Raw genomic sequence first — 22,067 nt, forward strand, 5'->3', positions numbered from 1 at the left:
AGGGAGCACAGGTCAAACAAATGAGGACCTATCTATCCAGGAGTTCATTTTATCCCCTACCTCTCTCTGAAGTAAAGCTGAGATATCTGCCATGTACGTGAACAATTCTGAACTTTAATTTTACATTTTAGAGAGTCTTTGCACAGCTTTTTCTTTTTCTTCTACATCTTTACACCTCATATATGTATGATTACACCTCATATATGTATGATTACACCTCATATATGTATGATTACACCTCATATTTGTATGATTACACCTCATATATGTATGATTACACCTCATATTTGTATGATTACACCTCATATTTGTATGATTATTGTGGCCCTTTACATACATGCTCTTCAAAAACTATTTTAGAATGAAAGGTATTGTAGTTATCTATCTATATGTTTTTTGAACACAGTCTATGGCTATGTAGCATTTTTGTAAAATATGAATTACAATACCACTACAATACCTTTCATTCTAAAATAGTTTTGAAGAGCATGTATGTAAAGGGCCACAATAATTTGGTCATAATGGTACTGATGTTATAGGGTAACATTGTAGATTGTGATGTCCAAATACAGTAAACAGTACTGTAAGCCTGTTTGCATAGTGAACTCAATTTTCATTCTAAATGCTCTATGTTAATGCTAATGGTTCCCTGCAATGTGTATGTTTACAAGGAGATAATTGCTTGAAAATTCTTTGACTAAGGATACCCGAGTCCTGCCTAATTTATTTTAATTCATCTGAAAATTCCTGAGAAGCAAAAGATAAATAAACATGTAATGACACCAACATACAATGAAATCTGACACCACTATTCACTAACAGATCCAACATAGCAAGAACCTTCATTTCAGACTTTAGACAGATAGACAGGACACTGTTGGACAACACAAGATAGACAAGAAAATCTAGGACAACTGAAACAGGCATTCTGAAATGTACAAGCAATGCTGAAATAAAAGTCTCCTGTGATTTTTTATTCACATAAATAAAGGCACTATTCTCACCTTGGAAAAAAAGTAATTTTGTTTATTGTACAGAGCCCTGGAAATATTCCCACAGGTCAGGAGTCATATCAAAGGTAGCTCCAAGTGCTTTATCTAAATATTCACAAAACTGTGAGAACGCTCTAACATACATGCAGACAGCAAACACAGAGAGTACATTTGCAAAAGCCTGAATGGGGAAATGGAAAACACCTGTCTCCGTCCCAGCTTGCCAGACGCAGTGTGTTCGCTTGTTGGCACCTGTGCCAGACCAGTGGTGCCGTGTGGTCAGCAAAAGTTTACCCATCTGCCCGTACCAGTAAGAGTGCCCTCTCTCCACATGTCCAGCAACAAACCAATGGGCACTCCGGCTGAGCCCTGGCATTTCTCCCAGACATGTCAGCCTGGCGCGACAACACTGCCCTCTCCACGGCACTTACACTCGCCAGCCCACTTCTCTAGTCATGACCTGCATGCACACACACACACACACCTGTCAAAGAGATAAGTCAGGCCATGTGGTTTCCGCCCAGGTAGGCCTACTACTGCAATCCAGCAGGCTTGGCCTGATGATAATTTCAAGTTTAGATTCCTATCTCAGATAGGAAATGATATTGGCATTGGCAACAAACAACATCACTTCTCAAATGGTAAAATTCTGGACATAATACTTGAAGTATTAACTTATACCAAATACAAAACTAATACATAAACTAAAGTATTAACACTGGCCACACAATGTCAGTAAAGTCTGAAATATTTCAAGTGCAAGTACTGTGGTGTCTTCTGTAGTGATGTTTGGTGAGTCTAGAGAGCTGTTATGTCCAGAAGGGAAATTTCCTTTTCATGTTGATATTCTATATCATGTTGAAATCCTTTGTTTAAATAACCCTTAGGTTTCAACATAAAATGTGAGCTTTTGAAATCTATCCTAGTATCATCATCCTGTATATCTTGTAGTGTATGTTGTGTGTGATGTCTTAAGAATGACCTTGAATTTCCCCTTGTGGATCAATAAAGTATCTATCTATCTATCTATCTATCTATCTATCTATCTATCTATCTAGTAATCTTTCAAACTTAACTAAGTGAAAACACGTCAGGAAAGAGCATCAGTCATTAACCAACCACATTTACAACCTCTCAATATTTCAAATCAAACTAATTACCCTTCAGATTTTTCAATCAAATCAAAGATTGATTTGAATCAATTTACCACACTGCATAAATACTTAATTGGATTAGAGCTGGTGTCGGTGTTAAAATCACACACACAAATCACAAAAGCTAGAAAAGCCAAACAACCAAAAAACATTTCACTTGGTCCAGCATATTGCGACCATAACATTGACTACAAGAGATGTGAGAGACTGACAATGAACAGTACAGTACATGCACCCTGATGACAACTCGATGAAGAATTTATGATTGGAGGTGATTGGAACAGCATGAGTTACATCAGCTAGTCATGGCAGAAAACCTCTCATCACTTGAGATTTTCTTTTAGATGAGGGAAATGTGATCAAGAGTCAGATTAAGAGAGAGACACCATAATGCTTGCCCTGACCTGATCTGTAGTATCTGGCATATACCAACTTAGCACTCTAACTTTTGATTTCAAGCTACTTCAACTTTTATCTGTCAACAGGATGTTGTTACAAACCTCATAGGAAAGAATACTGGCCTGCAGACGTTGTGCAGCTGAACTCAGTTAAGTAGGCCTAGCCATGGCAATTAGGATTATAAGTGGACGCCTTTCATGGCCTCGAGGGGGGCTCGCTGCCATCTTTGGCTGTGTTTTCTTTTTTAAACCATGGGCAGCAGTAGTTTGACGTGGCAAGACATCATGTACTTGTCTCTATCTATGATTGAGCAAAACAGGCTTAATTGTTATTGCACACGTTGATTGGACAATGGTTATCAAGTGCCCAAAATAGCAACTTGGACTGATCAAATCCCACTCTGAGACCAGATGGAATTCACTAAGAGAATGCTGTCAGCGTTCCCTCAGATGCCAATAAATCACTTGGTGGGATTCATCCTGCTCTGATATCATCTTCAAACCATAACTACAAATAATTATTCACACAAATACATTACCAGAGACCACTGAAGCTCCCCTGGTCTCCTCCACCCCCCCCCCCCCAATACCACTGAGATTATCATTTTTACAGGAACCTCTACACTGGCCCTCTAAAGAAGAAAATGAATCCATTTCAAAGATTCTGTTTGAGTTTGCTTTCCCATTTTTACATGTATTATTATTAGAGACTGCAGTACAACTCACAGGAAATGAACAATAATTACCCACCCTTGCACTGGCCAGAGTCAGCTACCTCCACCGTATTTATTTGTAAAGCATCTAGAGGTGACATCTCCAGCTGCATGAATAGGAGAGAGTCTGCTCTCTGTCCACTCTACCCACTCCAACATGTCACTTGCTGGATTACTGCTGTGGTGCCAGTCTTGAAAAAGAGGCCTAGAGGAAATGCTTTGCACACGGATCTATCAGCAAGACAGAGAGAGGCGAGCCATCACAGATATAAACTCTCTCTCTCTCTGTGCGTGTGTGTGTGTGTGTGTGTGTGTGTGTGTGGAGAACAAACACGGCAGGGAGAGGGGGCTTGGTCAGGCCGCAGAGCGTGACCAGCAACCTCCTTCTGAACACAGCTCACTGGCAAGGTGGGAGGGTGACACTTCACTCAACACACATGCAAAAACACTTCACACTCAGGGGTACATTTCCCAAAAGTTAAGTTGAACAACCACCTTCATATACTAGCTAAATGCGTCCTAAAATGAGTCCTAAAAATAAAAGCACTTGGAACACTCTCCACAGTCCTGATCAATACATTCTTGATCTACACTCTGTTTTTATGATTCCCGTAGAAACGTAGCCATTCCATTTCATACTCAGCTATTGTAGCTCTCGTACACCACATCAACATGTGCCTGTGTTTGCACCATATTGAGACAAGCTGTGAGTGAACCATAGCCATTTGTGCAACGTGCTGAAAAGTGTGTTTGATGCAAATACGGTTTGTTGGAGAGGGAACAAAAGAAAACCACTGAAATAGCTTTGACAAACAAAACTTCCCAGCTTCATCAACAAAGACCTTGCCCTTGCATCGCTTACAAGAAATGATCACTTTAAATGCTAAACATGTAAATGAAGTAATTTCCAGGAGACTGAAATGGCAGACTAGAATCCTAGCTATTCTTTTTTAAAAGGCCATCCACAACTTTTTGGCATATACTGGGACAAAAGGATGTCGAAACGATTTGTGATTTGTGGCAGATTTTGTGAGCGGGGGTGTACAGGCGCTCCCCACCCTAAGAGATCATGGCCAGTCTGTCAGTGTTAGTGTATTGCTTGAAGGGGGAAGTCAAAACCTAATGAAGTCATCAGTATTCAGACAGTGTCTTTGCTCCTGGTGGTAGACAGAAGCAAACGACAAGGACTCAGAGCTTAGGGTCTCAGGAGGCAGGGCACATATTTCCCTCCGAACACACACAGGCAGACAGGAATAATCGATGAACACGAATGACCATGGAAGAGCAGCAGGACAGACATAGCAATGAAGCAGTGCCACCAACACTGACCAGAGCCTTGAGACTTCTACTCACCTCACCATCCTGCATACATACATCTCTCTCTCTCTCTCTCTCTCTCTCTCAAACAAAACAGATTCTTTCAAGATGACGGTGGCCAGGAGGCAGGAGGTGCTTTTTACATAAAAGATCATTATTTTCTGTGACTTGGCTGCCTCCTAGTGTTCTGATACAAGACTTACAACACAACAACACAAATATTTAGATTGATTCAAGAAAGGATTTTATCCAAAATGACTTGCCATACAGGAGATGAATTGTATCTGTAAGTGTGATCCCTTGAAATCTCAAGCATAAATGATGATTAAAAGGTTCAATTCAGTAAAAGGTTAAATTCTAACAGTGATTGTCCATTAGTGAGGATGAGATATTCACATCATAGTTCACCCTAAGAGCAGCTGTTATTACACACACCTCCACCTGGATTCTGATCAAAGACACACACATCACACTGAAGGTCCAGTCTCAGTCTAACAACTCCACCAGTCCCTGTGTGCTCCCCAACACTCTCATCTGTGCTGCAGAATCAGAGCAGCGAGCGCTTCAAGTGAATCTCTAGCATAGGAGATGTGCTCATCATGCTAGACTGACAGCAATGCTTTGGAGCCCTGCTCTTGCTCATGAGGTAGTGGAGGTGAATGCCTTGAGGAGGAGGTCTGCGGCCAGACCGGGTGAGATCTCCCCGCGGGTCACCCTCTCCTCCAGCAGGGGCAGCGCTGAGCGCACAGAGGGGTGCTCCTGGAAGTGCCTCAGCGCGTTCTCCTGGATCAGGCTCCACATCCACACCTTCTGCTGGCTGCGCCTGCGCGTCTGCAGCTCTCCACTGCACAGGCCCGCCGACCTGAACGCCAGCATGGTGCTCCACAGCTCAGTCACACCCTCTCCTGTTTGGGACGACACACGGACCACCTGCACAGCAACGCAGACAGAGCAAGGAGGCATGAGGAGGAGAGATGACACTACTAGAGGGAAGAGTGCAAAACTGTCTGGCACATCCCACTGAGTATATATAGACAGGTGTTTGGTATTTTAAAGCAACACCAAAGCACTTTTCCTGTCGCACGCACGCTATTTGTTTATCTAGCACTGGCTTTGGAAATAACAATGTCTACAGACAAGGTAGAGTATGTTGCATGATTTTATGAAAGTATGATGTATTACGACATCAGAAGCAAGTCAAGTTTGTAGTTTCTTATGTCTCATTCCATCGAACTACAAGTCTGCTACCCGATCTGGCCAACTTGCATAGTGCGGTTATAGCCGATAGAGGGTCGCGAAGAGAATGCAGAAGTGCCGTTCACCCTGTTACGAGTTGATGAACCACTGAAACGATTTTGGAAACAATATTTTAAGGTACAAAAAAACTCTTTGGTGTTGTTTTAAGCCCCTGATGTCGTCTTCCAGGCAGCGCTGCATGGAAGGCACTAGGGTTAGGCAAGGGTTAGGGTTAAGGTTAGGGTTAGGTGCCTTGAACTCGATGGTCGCAGCGCTGCCTTGAAGTCGACAGTGGGGGCTTAAAACACCATCGAGACACTATATGACCACCCTGCAGTGCAGTGGCATAATAACATTAATATGTTTTTAATAACGAAATTCTGTTGTTCAAAATGGACTGTGGAATGTTGAATGTCTTGCCCTTTTTATTTGAATATAAATGCTTATATGAGACCAGACCTGGACAAACGCAAGGATGGTAAATGACTAACAGCTAAAGAAAGGAGCTGGGTGTTAAAATACATCCTCTCTTCTCTATCAATCTGCCTCGAACATTCACCCTTAAGCTAAAAGGTAACAGCCACACAAACAATTCCTCTTCGTCTCTTTCCCGACATGAACTTTTGGAAGAAAAAAGAAGTGAAAATCAATACAGACGACAAACCATCCTTCAGTCAGAAGGAATGCATCCACCAGCACTCAGCCAAGACGAGGCCAGAGGCTGTGCTCTGTGTGGGTGGCCCTCTAATCAGCTAAACGCATGACACAGCACTCTGCTTCGCCGGACAGCCATGCTGGCTCTGTGCCACAGCAAAGCAGATGCAGTCAGGGAAAGAGGGAGTGGGAGGAAGCCGTAGAGAGAGAGAGAAAAGAAGAAAAGATCTGCAAACGATGACTATGAAACGATGACTAGTATGAGACTACTATTGCTTCACATCAGGTTACTTCAAGTTTTACTGAACTGACGCATTACAAAGCAATACTTGCACAATAACAACAAAATAACAATAGTCAACCTTCGGGCAGCTATTTTAAGCATACAGGAACAGGTTTCTATCGAAATCTACACAGACCTTAAAAGTACACATCTGAAATCAGTTTAAATCTGCACAGACCTTCAAAGTACACATCTGAAATCAGTTTAAATCTGCACAGACCTTAAAAGTACACATCTGAAATCAGTTTAAATCTACAAAGACCTTAAAAGTACACATCTGAAATCAGTTTAAATCTGGAATATATATATATATATATATATATATATATATATATATATATATATATATATATATATATATATATATATACACTGTATATTGCAATGCATTCATGATTTTTCAGTGTTTGCTCAAATAATGGATAAATGGGCCATCATGTGGATCATTTCACACATATTTCATATGCCACATTTTATCGCATGGCTAATGGTGATAGTGAAAATAAACAGAGCATTCAGGTGAAGTGACCCGTTACTTCCGATCTGAGGTAATTCTTCTATGAGCTGAAAAGCTAAAATTCAATAGGGTCAGGACTAAATAAGTGGATGAGAGAATCAAACCTTTGGGTTCCAAGACTTAGACTTCTTCCTCAACAGCTTCAGGGCACTGGTGTATTCTGCTTGTATCCGACGAGCCGGAACCACTAGGTCCCCATCGTACTTAGTCACTACCACCAAGTCTGCCATCTCAATAATACCCCTCTTTATTCCCTGTGTAATGAATTAACAGAAAAAAGTGTGGTATTTTAGAGAGTTAATCATAGACAGAAACACAGGACTTTCCTGACAATGGCAATAAAGAGCTGAGGGTACTGATTATGTCTACATTTCAATGTCATCTACTGTAGTTACAGTACCCTCCAGAATTATTGGCACCTTTGGGAAAGTTGACTAAAAACAGGTATACAAAACAATCTTTTGGTGATTTATTATAATCTCACAATGAAAACAATGAGGAAAAATCCAACCTTGAAGAGAAGCAAATTTATTCAGAGAAAAAGGAAAATCTCATAATAATAAATATGTTTTAACAAAAACACATCACCCACAATTATTGGCAGCCCTGCTTGTAACAGCTTGTTATATTCTCTTGGCACCCCATAACCAAGAGACTAAATCTCCCCAGATCGCCCAGATTCCTAAGTCCACACTTGTGCATTCTCCTTTCTGACTCACCTGACTGTTTTTTTATGGACTTTAGATCAGGGGACTAAGATGGCGATGGCAGAAGCTTGATTTTGTGTTCAGTAAACCATTTTTGTTTTGATCTGAACTTTGTTTTGGTTCATTGACCTGATGAATGATCCAATCATGACCTACTTTTAGTGTCTTGGCAGAGATTGACAGATTTTCATTGAAACTGTTCAGGTTTTTCTTGGGGTTCATGTTACCATGCACCTTAATTAGATTCCCAAGGCCTTTGGGAATATAAACAGCCCCACAATATCACAGCCCCTCCACCATAATTCTCATTTGGGGTTCTTTTCAGTATAGCCATTCTTGCCAAACAGCGCAATTTTCATTTAATCTGACAACAGACCACAATTCCAGACAAAGTCACTGTACCATTCAGTAACTCCTGCCATTTACATTTGTAATTAAATGACTGGAAAGGCATAGTATGGCCTGGTATGCCCTAGTGATGCTCTGGTATATTATTAGTGAGGTCACTTTTAAAGATTTTTTTGGGAGACTTGGTGACCCCAAGATGATACCTTTTTTCTGTTACTCTCCAACAGTGGTTCTTATACCCTAGTGAAAAGGAAAGTTAAGAACTACTTATGAAAGTTCACAGACACTCTGGGGTGCGTTTCCCAAAAGCAACCTGTTAGCAACTTGGTTGGTTGGTTGGCAATGGGAAATTGCATTGCAACCAAAAAAGTTGCTTACTTAGTTAGCAACTATGCTTTTGGGAAACACACCGCTGATTAACTTAAAGGACTTGAATATAAATAGGAAAATGCTTCTGTTACATTTTGTATGTACGATTTTCTAGGGTGCTAATAATTGCGGGCAACATGCTTTTGTCAAAAGAATCTATTTTCATTTTTCTCAGAATAAACTTGTTTCCCTTCAAAGTATTTTTCATCATTGTTTTCATTGTGAGATTACAATAAATCACCAAAAGATTACAATATCTGTTTTATACCTGTTTTCAGTCAACTTTACCAAAGGTGCCAATCCTTCTGTAGGGTACTGTAACTAAATTACAACTATATAATTATATATACATAATATTAATAATACAAATATTTTGGAATAATAGTAATTATTTTACAAAGCATCCTCTTCAAAAAATAAATCCAATTGAAACAGTTAGTCTTTATGGGTAGCATGGGTTTTATTTTAGAGCAGGATCCACAAAAGGTTCTGGGAGAAGGTTGTTGATATCAGAGATCAAAGGCCAGTGAAATGGCACCTGTCCCTTTCAGGATCCTGAAACAATGTTCTGATTTTCTGAAATTGTTTATGGCTCAGTCAGAGCCACTATGCTTGTTTCCCCATTTACAGAGTCATGGCTACATATGAACCAATATGTAACAATGCATTGAGTCAACACACCACTGATATCCATAAATGCTGCCAACAGAGACTCTCTGCCATCCACAAACCCAAAGCACTTTAAGTGTGCTTCAAAAATGATTGTGGCTAAAACCATTGGTTAACTCACTAAATGCTGAATTCACATGTACTGACCAATACAAATCTGGGTCATTCTGTTTCAAATCAGATAAGGTTGTTGCTGCACTGTCTCAGATTTTGTTCAAACATTGTCTTTATCCTGAATGAGCCCTAGGGTGGTCCTTAGCAAGTCCAACAAAACTGTTCCTTTTAACATCAAAATTAGAAATATGCAAACATTTTGACAAAAAATGATAATTAGAGGTAGCTCAATCATGTGAAAGATTGCCTATGTTAAGCTGTGCTGCGTTATGGTGATATGCAAGTAATATTAAAAGTTGCTGCAAATGAACTACATTTAATTGAAATCAGAGCAACACTGACATGATAACAATGACAACAATGCTCAGCCAGTGTTGACTTTTTGCAGTCTGGATAGATCCGTCAGTGATCTTCCATTCTAATAGATGGCAGATTTGATCCAACTAATTCTGGTATGGTGGAACCAATCAAATAAACTTCACTTCTTGTTTTTGCCATGATTTTGCTCTTGGTACACAACACAACTGCAAGCAAAGCTGAGCAAGGAATGGTGATGGTGCCTTTTCCTCATACAGCTGAGTGGCACATATTTGGGGTTCCGTGGACACAATTGTTTAAATGTTTTAATGAAGACCAAAAAATGTGCTCTAAACCCAAACAATAACCAAGGTGATCATCAATAGAAATATGTATTGATTCCACCAGGAAAGGTAAATCTGCTAAACCGGGTCATGGATGGATTAATTCTGATTTGGTTTCTACAATAAGTAAACTGAGATATGTATCTAAAATATGTATCTAAAATACATATTTAGGAATATATGGTGCATTAGATGCTTTAATGGAGATTGTTTTGGAATTTGACTAGCCAGTTACAATATCAATTCAAATGATCTGTTTTTATGAAAATCATCAAACAGAAAATCATCTCAAAGTTTAAAGCTATTGAGCTACCAGTAATTATTATGTTACTGGCATAAAAATTGGCATGCTGTATTTTCTCATATAAAGGAACAATTTGAAGGGTTAAGAGCATGACAATTGGAGACTTTAAAAAGGACCACCCTAATGAGCACCTAAAGCCATTTGTTAGCCCTTTATATCATAAAGTTTAGTTTAAAAGACTGAAAAATTATATTGTAAGCGATGATTGGGCATTAACATCTTGAAAAAGTATTATTCATAGCCAGCTCAACCCTTACAAAACCAAAATGTTTGCAACAGATTTGTGGCAAGTTTGTGGGTGATTTGTGGCAAACAAATGAGTTCCCTTAGCCTGGAAAGCCAGACCGAACTTAACCCTGCACAAAAAATGTAAGGTCAGGAAGTTCGATCTACAGTACACTTGTTCCGTTGAGAAGCAACTATGCCCAAACCAGAGCTGTTAGGACCAATCAAGTTGTCTAGCCGAGCGAGGTTCGTAAAACAAGTTTGTGATTTTCAGTCATTTCAGTGTTTTTCAGTCATCAAAGGACTGGTTTTGTATGTGGGTTAGCTAGTAAGAGCATTAAAATCTATATGGAAATAGTCCTTTGTATGGGTATTTAGTGTATAAAGTGCCAATGTTGTACCATAGATAAATAGTATGCATAGGTACAGTGTAATTAAATTTAAATCTCTCACTTTGGCCTATAGGACACTGACTGGATCTGCTCCTAGTTATTTTAATTCAATAATCAAGCCTTACATCCCCAACCGCCCACTGCGGTCTTCTGATAAGCGTCTGTAATGTCGACCAGTCATAAAAACTAATTCAAGACTCTCCTTCCTCAGTGGTTCCATGTTGGTGGAATGAGTTGCCCAGTGCTCTCCGTTCCTGTGGTAGTTTTGGGTCATTTAAGAGGGGTCTAAAGACATTCCTGTTCAACAAGTACTTAGTTGTTTAAGCACTTATGTGTTATGGTTTGTATAATATTGTTTTATTTTCATTAGGCTGTTGATTAATTTGACATTATTGTTTATTATTGATATTCTCCTTAATGTAGTCTTACCATGTCATTGTTTTTATATTATTGATTGAATGGACATTATTGTTTTATAATTGCTTTTCCTCTCATTTTCATTGCTTATTTTATTAGGCTATTGATTTAATTGTTATTGTTGTTTATTATTACTATTCTCCTTATTATATTTGACCAACATTCTAATCTGTTCCCTGTTCAATTTTAAATATTATGTTGTTTTGTATTTGTGTGTCGCTTTGGACAAAGGCGTCTGCCAAATCCATAACCATAACCATAATTAACTATGCATTTACCTTTGGAACATTGGCTCTTTGTATACTAAATGATCACACATTGAGCTGTCCCCACACAGTTTGACATGTTCCTACTAGCTATCCTACATACCATTTTAGTCCTTTGAAAATGACCAAAAAATGCAAGGACACCTTGTCTATTCCTTATATCTTCGATTTCATATGTTGTGGAGACCTAAAATATTGTCACAGCATTAATAATGTATTTTATTTGGAGACAAAAAGGCATTTACCTGCAGCTCATCGCCCCCTGCTGGTGGTATCAGTAACACAAACATGTCAACCATATCTGCCACAGCAAACTCAGATTGTCCAACACCTTAACAGAGAAAGCATTAACTGGTATGTTGACATGAAACAAACAAATCAGATAAAAAATAATAATATTAACAGGGAATACATATTGTCAGGGAACCATGTCAAATTAAATCCACCAAAATGGATTAAACTGCTGGGGAACATACAGTATAATTTTTTTTGATAAAGAGTTTGGAACAAAAGTGCCTCTGTAGCTACTTTGACCTCAATATACTTCCTCCTAAAATGCCTAAATAGCTCTTATTATGTGGGTTTACATGGTAACATTTAATCTGAATAGGATCGGTTTTAGGTCTCAATCTGAATAAAAACACTTCTATAAAACTGCCCAATCCAGGGCTCTACACTAACATTTTTTTCCAGGAGCACTTGTGCGCCCAAGTTAAAAAATTTAGGAGCACAGACAAAAATTTGGGAGCACAGTCAGTTCTGTACTTAACTTACACATAATCTAACATTACACTGCAGCTAACAGTTAAACATGCCAGTGCACCAATTGCGAATATTAAGAATGACTGACAACATTTAGACTACAGGAAACAGGATTTTAAAGATCAGTGCCTACTTTATTTTTAGTCTGTTCTATTTTCCTACATTTTGTTAATGTAAAATAATATAATACATTGCCATATTTGCATTTAGCCTGTATATCAAGTATCCTGCCAAATGTAGGCTAATTTATTTATTTGTGAATCCACCTGTAGCTAATCCAAATATGGCCATGGTGACCTATCTGACTGCATACTGCCTAATACTACTACTAAAACAGTCCATTTTCTCTTCCACAAAACCCAACATAGTCTAATCAAGGATATATATTTTTTTTTATACTTTTATTTTTTATTTGAAATATCTGCATTGATGGGGGCAGTAGCCAAACGTTAGGCCTACTTTCGTTTTGCACTTAAGCTTGTATTCGGTGTAAACAAACAAGCATGCGTGGAAGCCTGGAGTTGTCAGTAGCGTTCTACCTTTGAATAAAATGGGAGTATTACGGGAAGCTACTTTTGTGCCTGTTCGCAGCCAATACGTCAACTGGGCTAAAAGGCATGTTAGGTTACCTTTCCTTCTCTCACTTTCTCACTCTCACCTTTCCGCCCACACACACATCTTCACTGTCATCACTCACATACATTACATACAGTACTCTGCTTGCAATAAGTCCCTGCCCCCCCCCCCCCCTACATACACAGCACATTATTTCATCAGGAAGCTTCTCCAACACACATCCCCAACATACTTACAGCACACTGCCCCCCCCCCCCCCCCCCCCCAATACACAGCACATTGTCTCATGAGGAAGCTTCTCCAACACACATATTGCACACTGCCCTCTCCCCACATACACAGCACACTATCCCATCTCCCCTGTCATCCCCCCAACACACACACCAAGACCCCTGGCAGTTGGGTTAGCCCCTTGAGCCGTGGATCTGCCCAAGGTTTCTTCCTTGGTAAGGGAGTTTTTCCTTGCCCCTGTTGCTCTTGGGTGCTCCTTGTTGGTGCCCCCCACCCAATCCCAATCCTCCCCCACCTTTTTTATGCAGCCCTTGCCACTTAATCTACTAAACCCCTCTTCTACTGCACTTTTTACCCCCACCCCCCCCCCATTAATGCACAAATAGGCTGACACCAGACATAATTTCACTGCATTTCTTACTTCCAGTAACTATATGCATGTGACAATAAACTTCCTTGTATCCTTGTATCCTTCCTTGCATTTTCAGAATCTCATCCTGTTCCTCCTATATCCGATGAATTCGGTGGATAGAAGAACTAATTTCTTTTCATCTTGGCTGGCTAGTCTATCTTTCCGCTTTTTCTGCGCGCTCATGGATTTCATATAAGCGACTACTATCGAGTCCCAACGCGAAACTGCTAACGTTGATGGGAGGTGTAGTTTTATGCTGCATTCGCGACGTGATTCTATGGTTTGCACCAGTACTGTTTCTCGATGTTGCGGTGTATTTTGTAGACAAACATTGACATGGTTAGAAGTCATTCGCACCAGTGCGCCTAAATATTTTTTTGCACTCGCACGTCATCATTTTCACTCGCATGTGCGAGTGAAATGGGCGCACTGTAGGGTCCTGCCCTGGAAATTTTCCAGTTTAAACTTTCGCTGTAGTCTACCTGTTAACCGCAGTGGAAATAATGGCATTATTTATTAGGGCCCGAGCACTGGAGCACCGAAGGTGCAAAGCCCTATCGTTTCTGTAAGGATTTTTATTATTATAGATGCAGAATAGAATAGAATGCAGAATTCCGATAGCCAATCAAGATGCAGAATTCCAACAGCCAATCAGAATGCAGAATTCCAACAACAGTCCCTCCTCCCCCCAGTAGGTAGGCTGAATGTCGTTTGTTAAGATAACTTGTCTACCGTTGCACTGCAGATCACAAAATTTACAGTATGTAGTAAATTGGTCAGTTTGAGGTGCATCATTGCAGCCTTCACATGTTTGGTGTAGTGCTGGGCGGTATACCGGTTTACACCGTATACCGGTGTACATTTTCGTTATGATATGAATTTTTTATATACCGCCATACCGGTGTATTTGATTACACAACATTTGGAACGCTGCGCCGCGCGACCGTGTTTCAGATGGGACTTTTTTCACACGCACGCATGGTACCACTGTGAGGGTAAACACAAAACACCTTAAGTTTTTCCCCTGAAGTATGACCCTTAAGGCTTAATTTCTCCTTAGGTAAGGGGTTTATTTAAGGGTGTTGCACAGAATAATACCTTAAATTGTGTTAAGGAAAAACGTTAAGGGATACTGCATTGAAAGGGATTTAGCCTACCGTCACGAAAATTCTATTGAGATTGTTCAATAGCTGTAACTAGCAGGCTAGTAGTAGGTGATGTCGTTAGTTAGCAACCCACCGAACACAGTGAAGTTTAATGATCTTATCATTCATCTCACCTTAAGAATATTCGCTGAAATTATCCAGGTAGCAAGTAAAGCATGTTATAGACATGCACTGAGCAATACTAGCTGGCTAGTTAGAAATGATCCTGACTGTCATCAGTGCACCAAAACAAACTTTTTTGTTAATGTTTTGCCTAGCGAACTGAACCGAAGTTCATGGCAGGCTAACAAGACATCCACATCCACATGAAGTTAACGTTAGCCTAACGTCATGTAAACCACACAATAACAATACATTTCTGATAGGCCTATTTGACAGAGTAAGCATATTAACAGAGAGGTTTTATTTTAAACTGTATCATTTTCAAAAAAGTATAATTATTGCACTACTTTTTGTATTGGTTTTATACAAGATGTACTTGTGAAATTTGCACAGTAAAAGTTCTGTATTTTGACTGCAATTGTCTTTGCATTCGGATTAGATTCTTCATTAGAATCATGAGTGGCTCTTTGTAAACAGCATCATTTTCTGGGGCCATGCAAAACTGCATTACCACTAGTGTGGAGTTATTCTACATCATGACAGCAAAATAGACCATGCTTAGTCAATGTACTGCAGCAATTCCTCTCTCAACCTGTAGAAAATGCTGTGAACATCTGATTATGCATGAAAAAAAAATACCGTCATATACCGTGAAACCGTAAGAATTTTGAAAAATACCGTGATATACATTTTTGGTCATACCGCCCAGCACTAGTTTGGTGTAGTGCCATCTACTGAATACCGTCAGTGTCAAATGTCACATCTAACAGGAAGTAAGTGCTTCCTGTGTATATAAACCTAGCAAAAAAAAAATTGCCGTACACACATCAGATGTATGCAGTTGATACACACACTACATGTGAGTTTATTAATGGATTACGAAAAGTCATGGGCCACGGAACCTTAGGTGCTCAGGCCCATCATCGCCACTTGCGGCTATGTTTTTATTTGTTTATTTTCAACTGTAATACTACATTTTCAAATATTACCATTTTGATTGACTACACTTGCATCGCTGATGATTACATTATCTGGGACAATTACTTGTGCATTCTGCCGGACCTAATGAGGGTTAGGCAGACCAATAGTAGTTCTTTTGGAGGGAGAGAGGATGTGTCAGGACGTGTGTTGCATTGTCAAGGGCTTTACAAAATTGCAGTATTACAAATGTAGCACAGACATGACAGAGATGGCATGTGAGTGAGAGAGTGAAGGTGTTCTTAAAATTGTAAGTGTGTTCTTACCAACTGTTTCAACTAAAACAACATCATAACCTGCTCCTTCGCATAGCAGAATGGCTTCATTGGTGGTCCTTGTGACACCTCCGAGAGTCCCTGAGGTAGGGCTTGGTCGGATGAAGGCTTTCATATCTCTGGATAGTTCTGTCATGCGCGTTTTATCCCCCATCAATGACCCTTGTATGAATAGAAAGACAGATTCAGATTAAATACAGTACCAGTCAAAAGTTTGCAAAAAAATTGGGACACTTCTAAATGTAAATAGAAACAGAATGTGATAATGTGTAAATCTCCCAAATCCATATTTACTTGTAAAAAGGACACAGACAACATCAAATTAATAATAAAAAATAAACAAATTTGACCATTTCATGAAAAGTAAGCGCTCAAAAATGTTAAAGCTGCAGCTGGCAAGTCTGACAGATTGAGGGGACTTAGCCAAAATTGTGAATGTTTACAACTCTCATGCCCCTCCCCCACTACCACCGAGCATCCTCTCATTGAGTTTGTGCTCGTCAGTGCGCACCAGTCTGCACCAGACTGTGATTGACAGTCAGATCTCACACAGCCCTGCTCTGATTGGACCAGAGGAACCAAGAGCTGTGGATTTTTGCAAAACAAATAACAGGCTCTAGGTGGAGGTAGAAGTGTGTTTTTTTCTTTCTAAAACAAGCTGATTTATGTTGTTCTGTCGGTAGTGTCGGTTTCAGTGAATATGATCAAAAAAATCTTGCCAACTGCAGCTTTAATGGCAACATGTACATAGTACATCAATAACACAATATTGAATGGCCTGATCTTCAGAGCCTCAGATAGCACTAAATTAAAAACAGACCTGATTCTGTAAAGATATCATTGTATGGGCTCAAGAAAACATCCAGTAACCATTGTCTATGAACACAGTTTGACACTCCATCCACAAATGCTGGTTAAAACTCTACCATATAAAAAACATATTTAGAGAGACCATATTTAGACATCCAGAAATGCAGCAGTCTTATCTGGGCCCAAGCTCATTTTAGATAGACTGGGGCAAAGTGGAAACTGTCCTGTGGTCTGACCATTCAAAATGTGAAATTCTGCTAAAATGGCCAGCCTGTAGTCCATACCTGTCAAATTAGGTGCAACAAGGAAGGAAAAACACGATTATGAAGACACCAGACTAATGAGCAGCTGAAATTCTATATCAGGCAACTTTTTGTTCTAAAAACTCCAGGAACTGGTCTTCTTGGTTCCCAAACATTTACAGACTGCTGTAAAAAGAAGAGTTGAAGCAACATAGGTAAACATGCCTCTGTCCCAACATTTTGAGACATGTTCAGAGACAATTCAAAACAAACATGAATAAAATAAAATGTCTGTTTCAACAACTGATATGTTGTCTTTATACTATTGCAAACGAAATATAAGGTTTACATGATTTGCAAATCGTAGCTTTCTCTTTTTATTTGGATTTAACACAACCTCATAACTTTTTTGGAAATGGGGTTGTAGATACACACCAACCAAGTTCATAGCTTTTTCTTTATTTTGACTATTACCAACATCTAGAACAGTACAGAGGACATCTAAATAATGACAGAACAGAGTGTGTGTTTATCTTTTATATACTATTCTATATTACATTATATCTAATTATGTTTATAAAGTGTGTCTTATTTAACAATCTATATTCTATAGTCCCTTTCAACCAAGGCTTTGACCTGGTTCATGGACTGAAAACAAAAACCAGAAACAATTGATAGATTGCTAGAAACGAAAACAAAACCAGACAGTTTTATTTATTTTTTTATGTTTTCGGTTTTTATATTCTTCAGTGTTAATCTTTCTGACAGTTTTGGCATTATTAAAGCCAACTTCATGCCTTTCAATTAAAATGAGTGTAACACCTTCAAGACCATACCAGACTCAATGAGGTTGGTTGAAAACTAACTTTGTTTACACTTTTGCTTACTACATAATTCCATGTGTGCCATTTTATAATGTTGAACTTCATTATTGTTCTATTTAAAAAGAAATAGTCAGAATACATAAATAATACAAAAATAAAACATGAATGAGTTGGTGTGTCCAAACTTTTGACTCATCCTGAGCATGCATCAAACACATTTTTCATTATATTGTGCAAAGTCCTTTTATTTCTATTAGCTCTCCAGAGTGAAAGCTCACCTCCTGTTGTGCACGAGGACGGGTCCACGGCAAGGACAGACACTCTATGGTCTTGTCCAGTCAGCATCTTCCCCAAAACCTCAATGAAGGAGGATTTGCCGGCACCGGGAGGACCTGACAGCCCTGCAGCACAATTACACACAAATGTCAATTATACCCGCTAATAAGTGCATAACACAACATACCTTTTCTGACCGCTGAAGTGCATAAGTGCATTTCTGTATAATGGGACACCTACGATCAGGTACATCAGGTGAAATTGATTGAAAAGCAAGAGGCTACTATAGTGTGTGTAGTCAGGCAAGGTAATGACCGAACAAAATAAACATATTCTCTCATTTTGCTAAGTAGTAAAATATGATGAATTATGTGCCCAAATAAAATGTTATCTGAAGAGCTACCAAGCTGGCAATCTAGCAAGCATAGAATCTGAAACAGTCAGTAAACCAAAGGATTCAGTTTCGGAACTATTGTACCCAAGCAAACTATCCAACGCTAAGTGACTTATTTTAAAATTACATTTAACATTATTAACATTATATTGGAAAAACAACAATCATCAATAGACTCAATTTAATTAACTAAATAATAACAATCACCATAAAAACATACAAACTATGATTCTGTAAGGAAAATTAGTTAAAAACAAAGTAAAACAGACAAGTCTTTAGAAACTTGAAAGAACTCTAGCGATAGTTTTGAAAGATACCAAAACTATCGCTAGAACAAAGACATTAGGTTAATCAATCCACCAATAAGGAATCACAGAAGAATGTATTTGTGTGACCTCTTAGTGTTGATGGACTGGCAATATCAGTCACTCATCAGAGCTGGATCATAGAATTAAGATAGTAAGGTGCAGACCAAGTCATGGAACTTTCTTCCACAACACCTGACTTAGCTCTCTGCTACCTTCATGTCTTTTGAAATAGCCCCACTTACACCGTGGGCCAATTCTGGTTTTACAGGGTGTTACCCTGCACTGGGCTAGCATGGTTGGAGCATCCAGCCACCAGTCAGATGCTAGTGAAATACGAAAGTAGCTGGTAGATTTCAGACACAAAATAATGATTTGCTATTGAGTGGCTGGTGAATTTTACCATTTATTTGTTAGTTACTGGTAGATTTTACATTCAAAAAGTTAATTTCCACCCCTGTGGGCTGGGCCTAAAAACAGGGCTTAACCTGGACCACAAAGCCCAGTGGGGTATACTACAAATCTCGATTAGGTATGTTGCGCTCAAAGCCAGGGTATGCTGTGACACGAAAGTGGATCTGTTTTAGCGTCGCTATATCACCATGGTATCTTATGCTCGCAACTAAACCTGGTCGGGAGAAGGTTATGGAAGTTATAGCTCAAATCGTGTAATCTACCGCCCACTGACCAATCAATTGTCTTAAAAACGAAGTTATCTCACGTGTAGGATTCTGTCATATATCTTACAGGTGGAGCTCGCCTCTACTAACATTTTGGATCTCGAATGTGCTTTAATAGTGCTGTGCGTGCAAATACCCACTATGGACGTGCATACTATACAACAACTGATGACAATTGATTTATTTGATGTTATAGGTTAGACACAAAAAATGACCGCAGTGTAGATTAAGCTATCGCTCATGAATGCGGAAGTAATTGTTTTTAAATAGAGGCGGTCTTGTGTGTCTCCACGTTTCACGATTGGCCAACATCATCCCAACACCGAGAACGCGCACAGATCTGAGCTGAAAGCCTACTTTGACAAATATATCACATAACTGCTGTTGTAGTATCACTTAACGTATACCCCTGAGTCAAGGCTTTGTGAAGCCTCGATATGCCTACATAGCCTAGATATGTCTAACGTGCTTCGTAGTATACCCCACTGGTCTACAGCCAGGGCTTTGTTATGCGCCACTACAGTTAGTACTTTCACTACAGTTAACATTTTCTCAGATATGCAGTCTAGTTGTAACCTGTGTGAACCCAGACAAATCTTTAAGCGCATTTGAATTTGCTCAGCAGATCTGGTCTGGCTATCCTCCCTTTTAAGACAATTTCCAAATCCCCCAAAACCCAGGAACCAATCATAACCACTTATCTGGGATGGGGCGGGCTTTGTATGATGACAGACAGAGTATGGTTACAAGTGCATTGAACACTACCAATGAATATGCTGACTTATGCTGAACACTACCAATAAATATATGCTGATATCTGATCGTAATATGGCATACACAAAATAAGTAATACAGAGGTATACATTAATTAACAACTATAGCTAATGCATTACTGGCAATATAAGGGCTTGTCTGCAGTGGCTGCACTGATTGTTACAAGGTCTTTTTTTACAAAAAAAAAAAAAATGGCTCACCATTTTGAATCTCAAAAACAGCTAATCAGTTACACAAAGTGAATATTACCACAACAATAAATCAAGCGACTGACCTATTCGGAAGGCCACAGGTTGGTTTCCATTGGCTCTCTCCTGCTCCTGCCTATATGCCAGCACTCTCTGCAGCAGGACCTGGGCTAGCTCCTTCTTTCTTGGGTGCTGCGTCTCAACCAGGGTAATTGACTCTGCAAGTGCTGCCCTATGGCCCTTCACAAGGCCATCATAAAGCTTATCCAAAACTCTCTTCTCCCTTTCAGTCAAGTCTGCCACATGGAGGCTGGGGGCTGTGGAAACACATCTCTTTGAGGGGTGGGTCCATAGGCAGACATTTGTGATGAGGTTGCCACTACAATTCCATCTCCACATGCTTCCATTTCGTAGTGCTGACAGAGAAGGCGGCCGTTGGCACAGTTTTAAGAAACCACTGGGACTCATCATCATGTTGTGTTAGCACTACCTTCTGAAAGAACACACACAACAACATATGAGACAAGAGGTTGATACACTATCTTTTGTAATATGATCAACATCAAGTGGCAGGTTCTACCACAACAAGCCATACAATCGAAACGTTTCACGACAAATCAGTTAAATGCACTTAGCATGCACGTATTGAAGAGCCGGTGCACTTACCAAAATGTACTAGCCACCAACAAGTTGACGTCCAACAAGTCCAAGGTGAACAGCCAAGTGGGTAGTCATGAGCTTATTACCATATTTTGTTGAATCGGTCGTGATTATTAGCTAACTAGTTACGTTGGTAAACACAACTGTTATGAAACTGTCAGTTTCTTGACATTAACCGTAGACTATCCCTGCAGTTCTAACTAACTGCTAACTGTTAGCAAACATTGATAACAAAATAGCAATCGGTAAACATACATTTGCAATCCTAGTGAGTCTTGACAGCTTCTAAATGCATGCAGTCCAGAACATATACAAGAAAATCTGCATTTGAGACCTGCATGGTACATGTAACGTTATATTGTATAGCCTACGGATGATGACTTTCCATGCAGGTCATTACTACAGAGATCTATCCTTCCCTACAGCTGCTGTACTGTCCAAATTCGAGCATGAGTAGGTTATGGAACCTGACACTGAAAGATTGACTTCCGTTTCTAGAATGTCATGTAAGCTAAAAGTCCTCAACTGAGATTAAAGGCACAGGCAACTGTGAACTTTTTTTTAATTGTTCTTAAGAAGAAGTCAGTGGCACAGAAGCCTGGATAAACAAAACCACAAGCCACAACAAAAAAATGTTGATACTTGAGCTCAAAACAGCCCGTACGCTGTCTAGCTTGCGCCAAACAGCGTTTTTAT

General features: G+C 39.5%; 1 protein-coding gene across 2 annotated transcripts; it reads right to left on the bottom strand.

The window, feature by feature from the left end:
* Positions 1–1,000: 1,000 nt before the first annotated feature.
* On the bottom strand, positions 1,001–21,850 carry mmaa (metabolism of cobalamin associated A). 2 transcript variants are annotated; one of them, XM_042097772.1, is made up of 7 exons: positions 21,378–21,850; positions 20,798–21,201; positions 18,373–18,495; positions 16,210–16,380; positions 11,962–12,047; positions 7,369–7,518; positions 1,001–5,504 (listed from the first exon to the last, which is right to left on the bottom strand). In XM_042097772.1, exons 2-7 carry the CDS (start codon positions 21,183–21,185, stop codon positions 5,214–5,216), a joined length of 1,209 nt encoding a protein of 402 aa, XP_041953706.1. In that variant the 5' UTR covers positions 21,186–21,201; positions 21,378–21,850; the 3' UTR covers positions 1,001–5,213. The 2 variants fall into 2 exon arrangements, with proteins under 2 accessions (XP_041953706.1, XP_041953699.1); XM_042097765.1 differs by having other exon boundaries at positions 20,798–21,204.
* Positions 21,851–22,067: the final 217 nt, after the last annotated feature.

The sequence above is a fragment of the Alosa sapidissima genome, chromosome 1, assembly GCF_018492685.1.
Source record: "Alosa sapidissima isolate fAloSap1 chromosome 1, fAloSap1.pri, whole genome shotgun sequence".
Lineage (NCBI taxonomy): Eukaryota > Metazoa > Chordata > Actinopteri > Clupeiformes > Clupeidae > Alosa > Alosa sapidissima.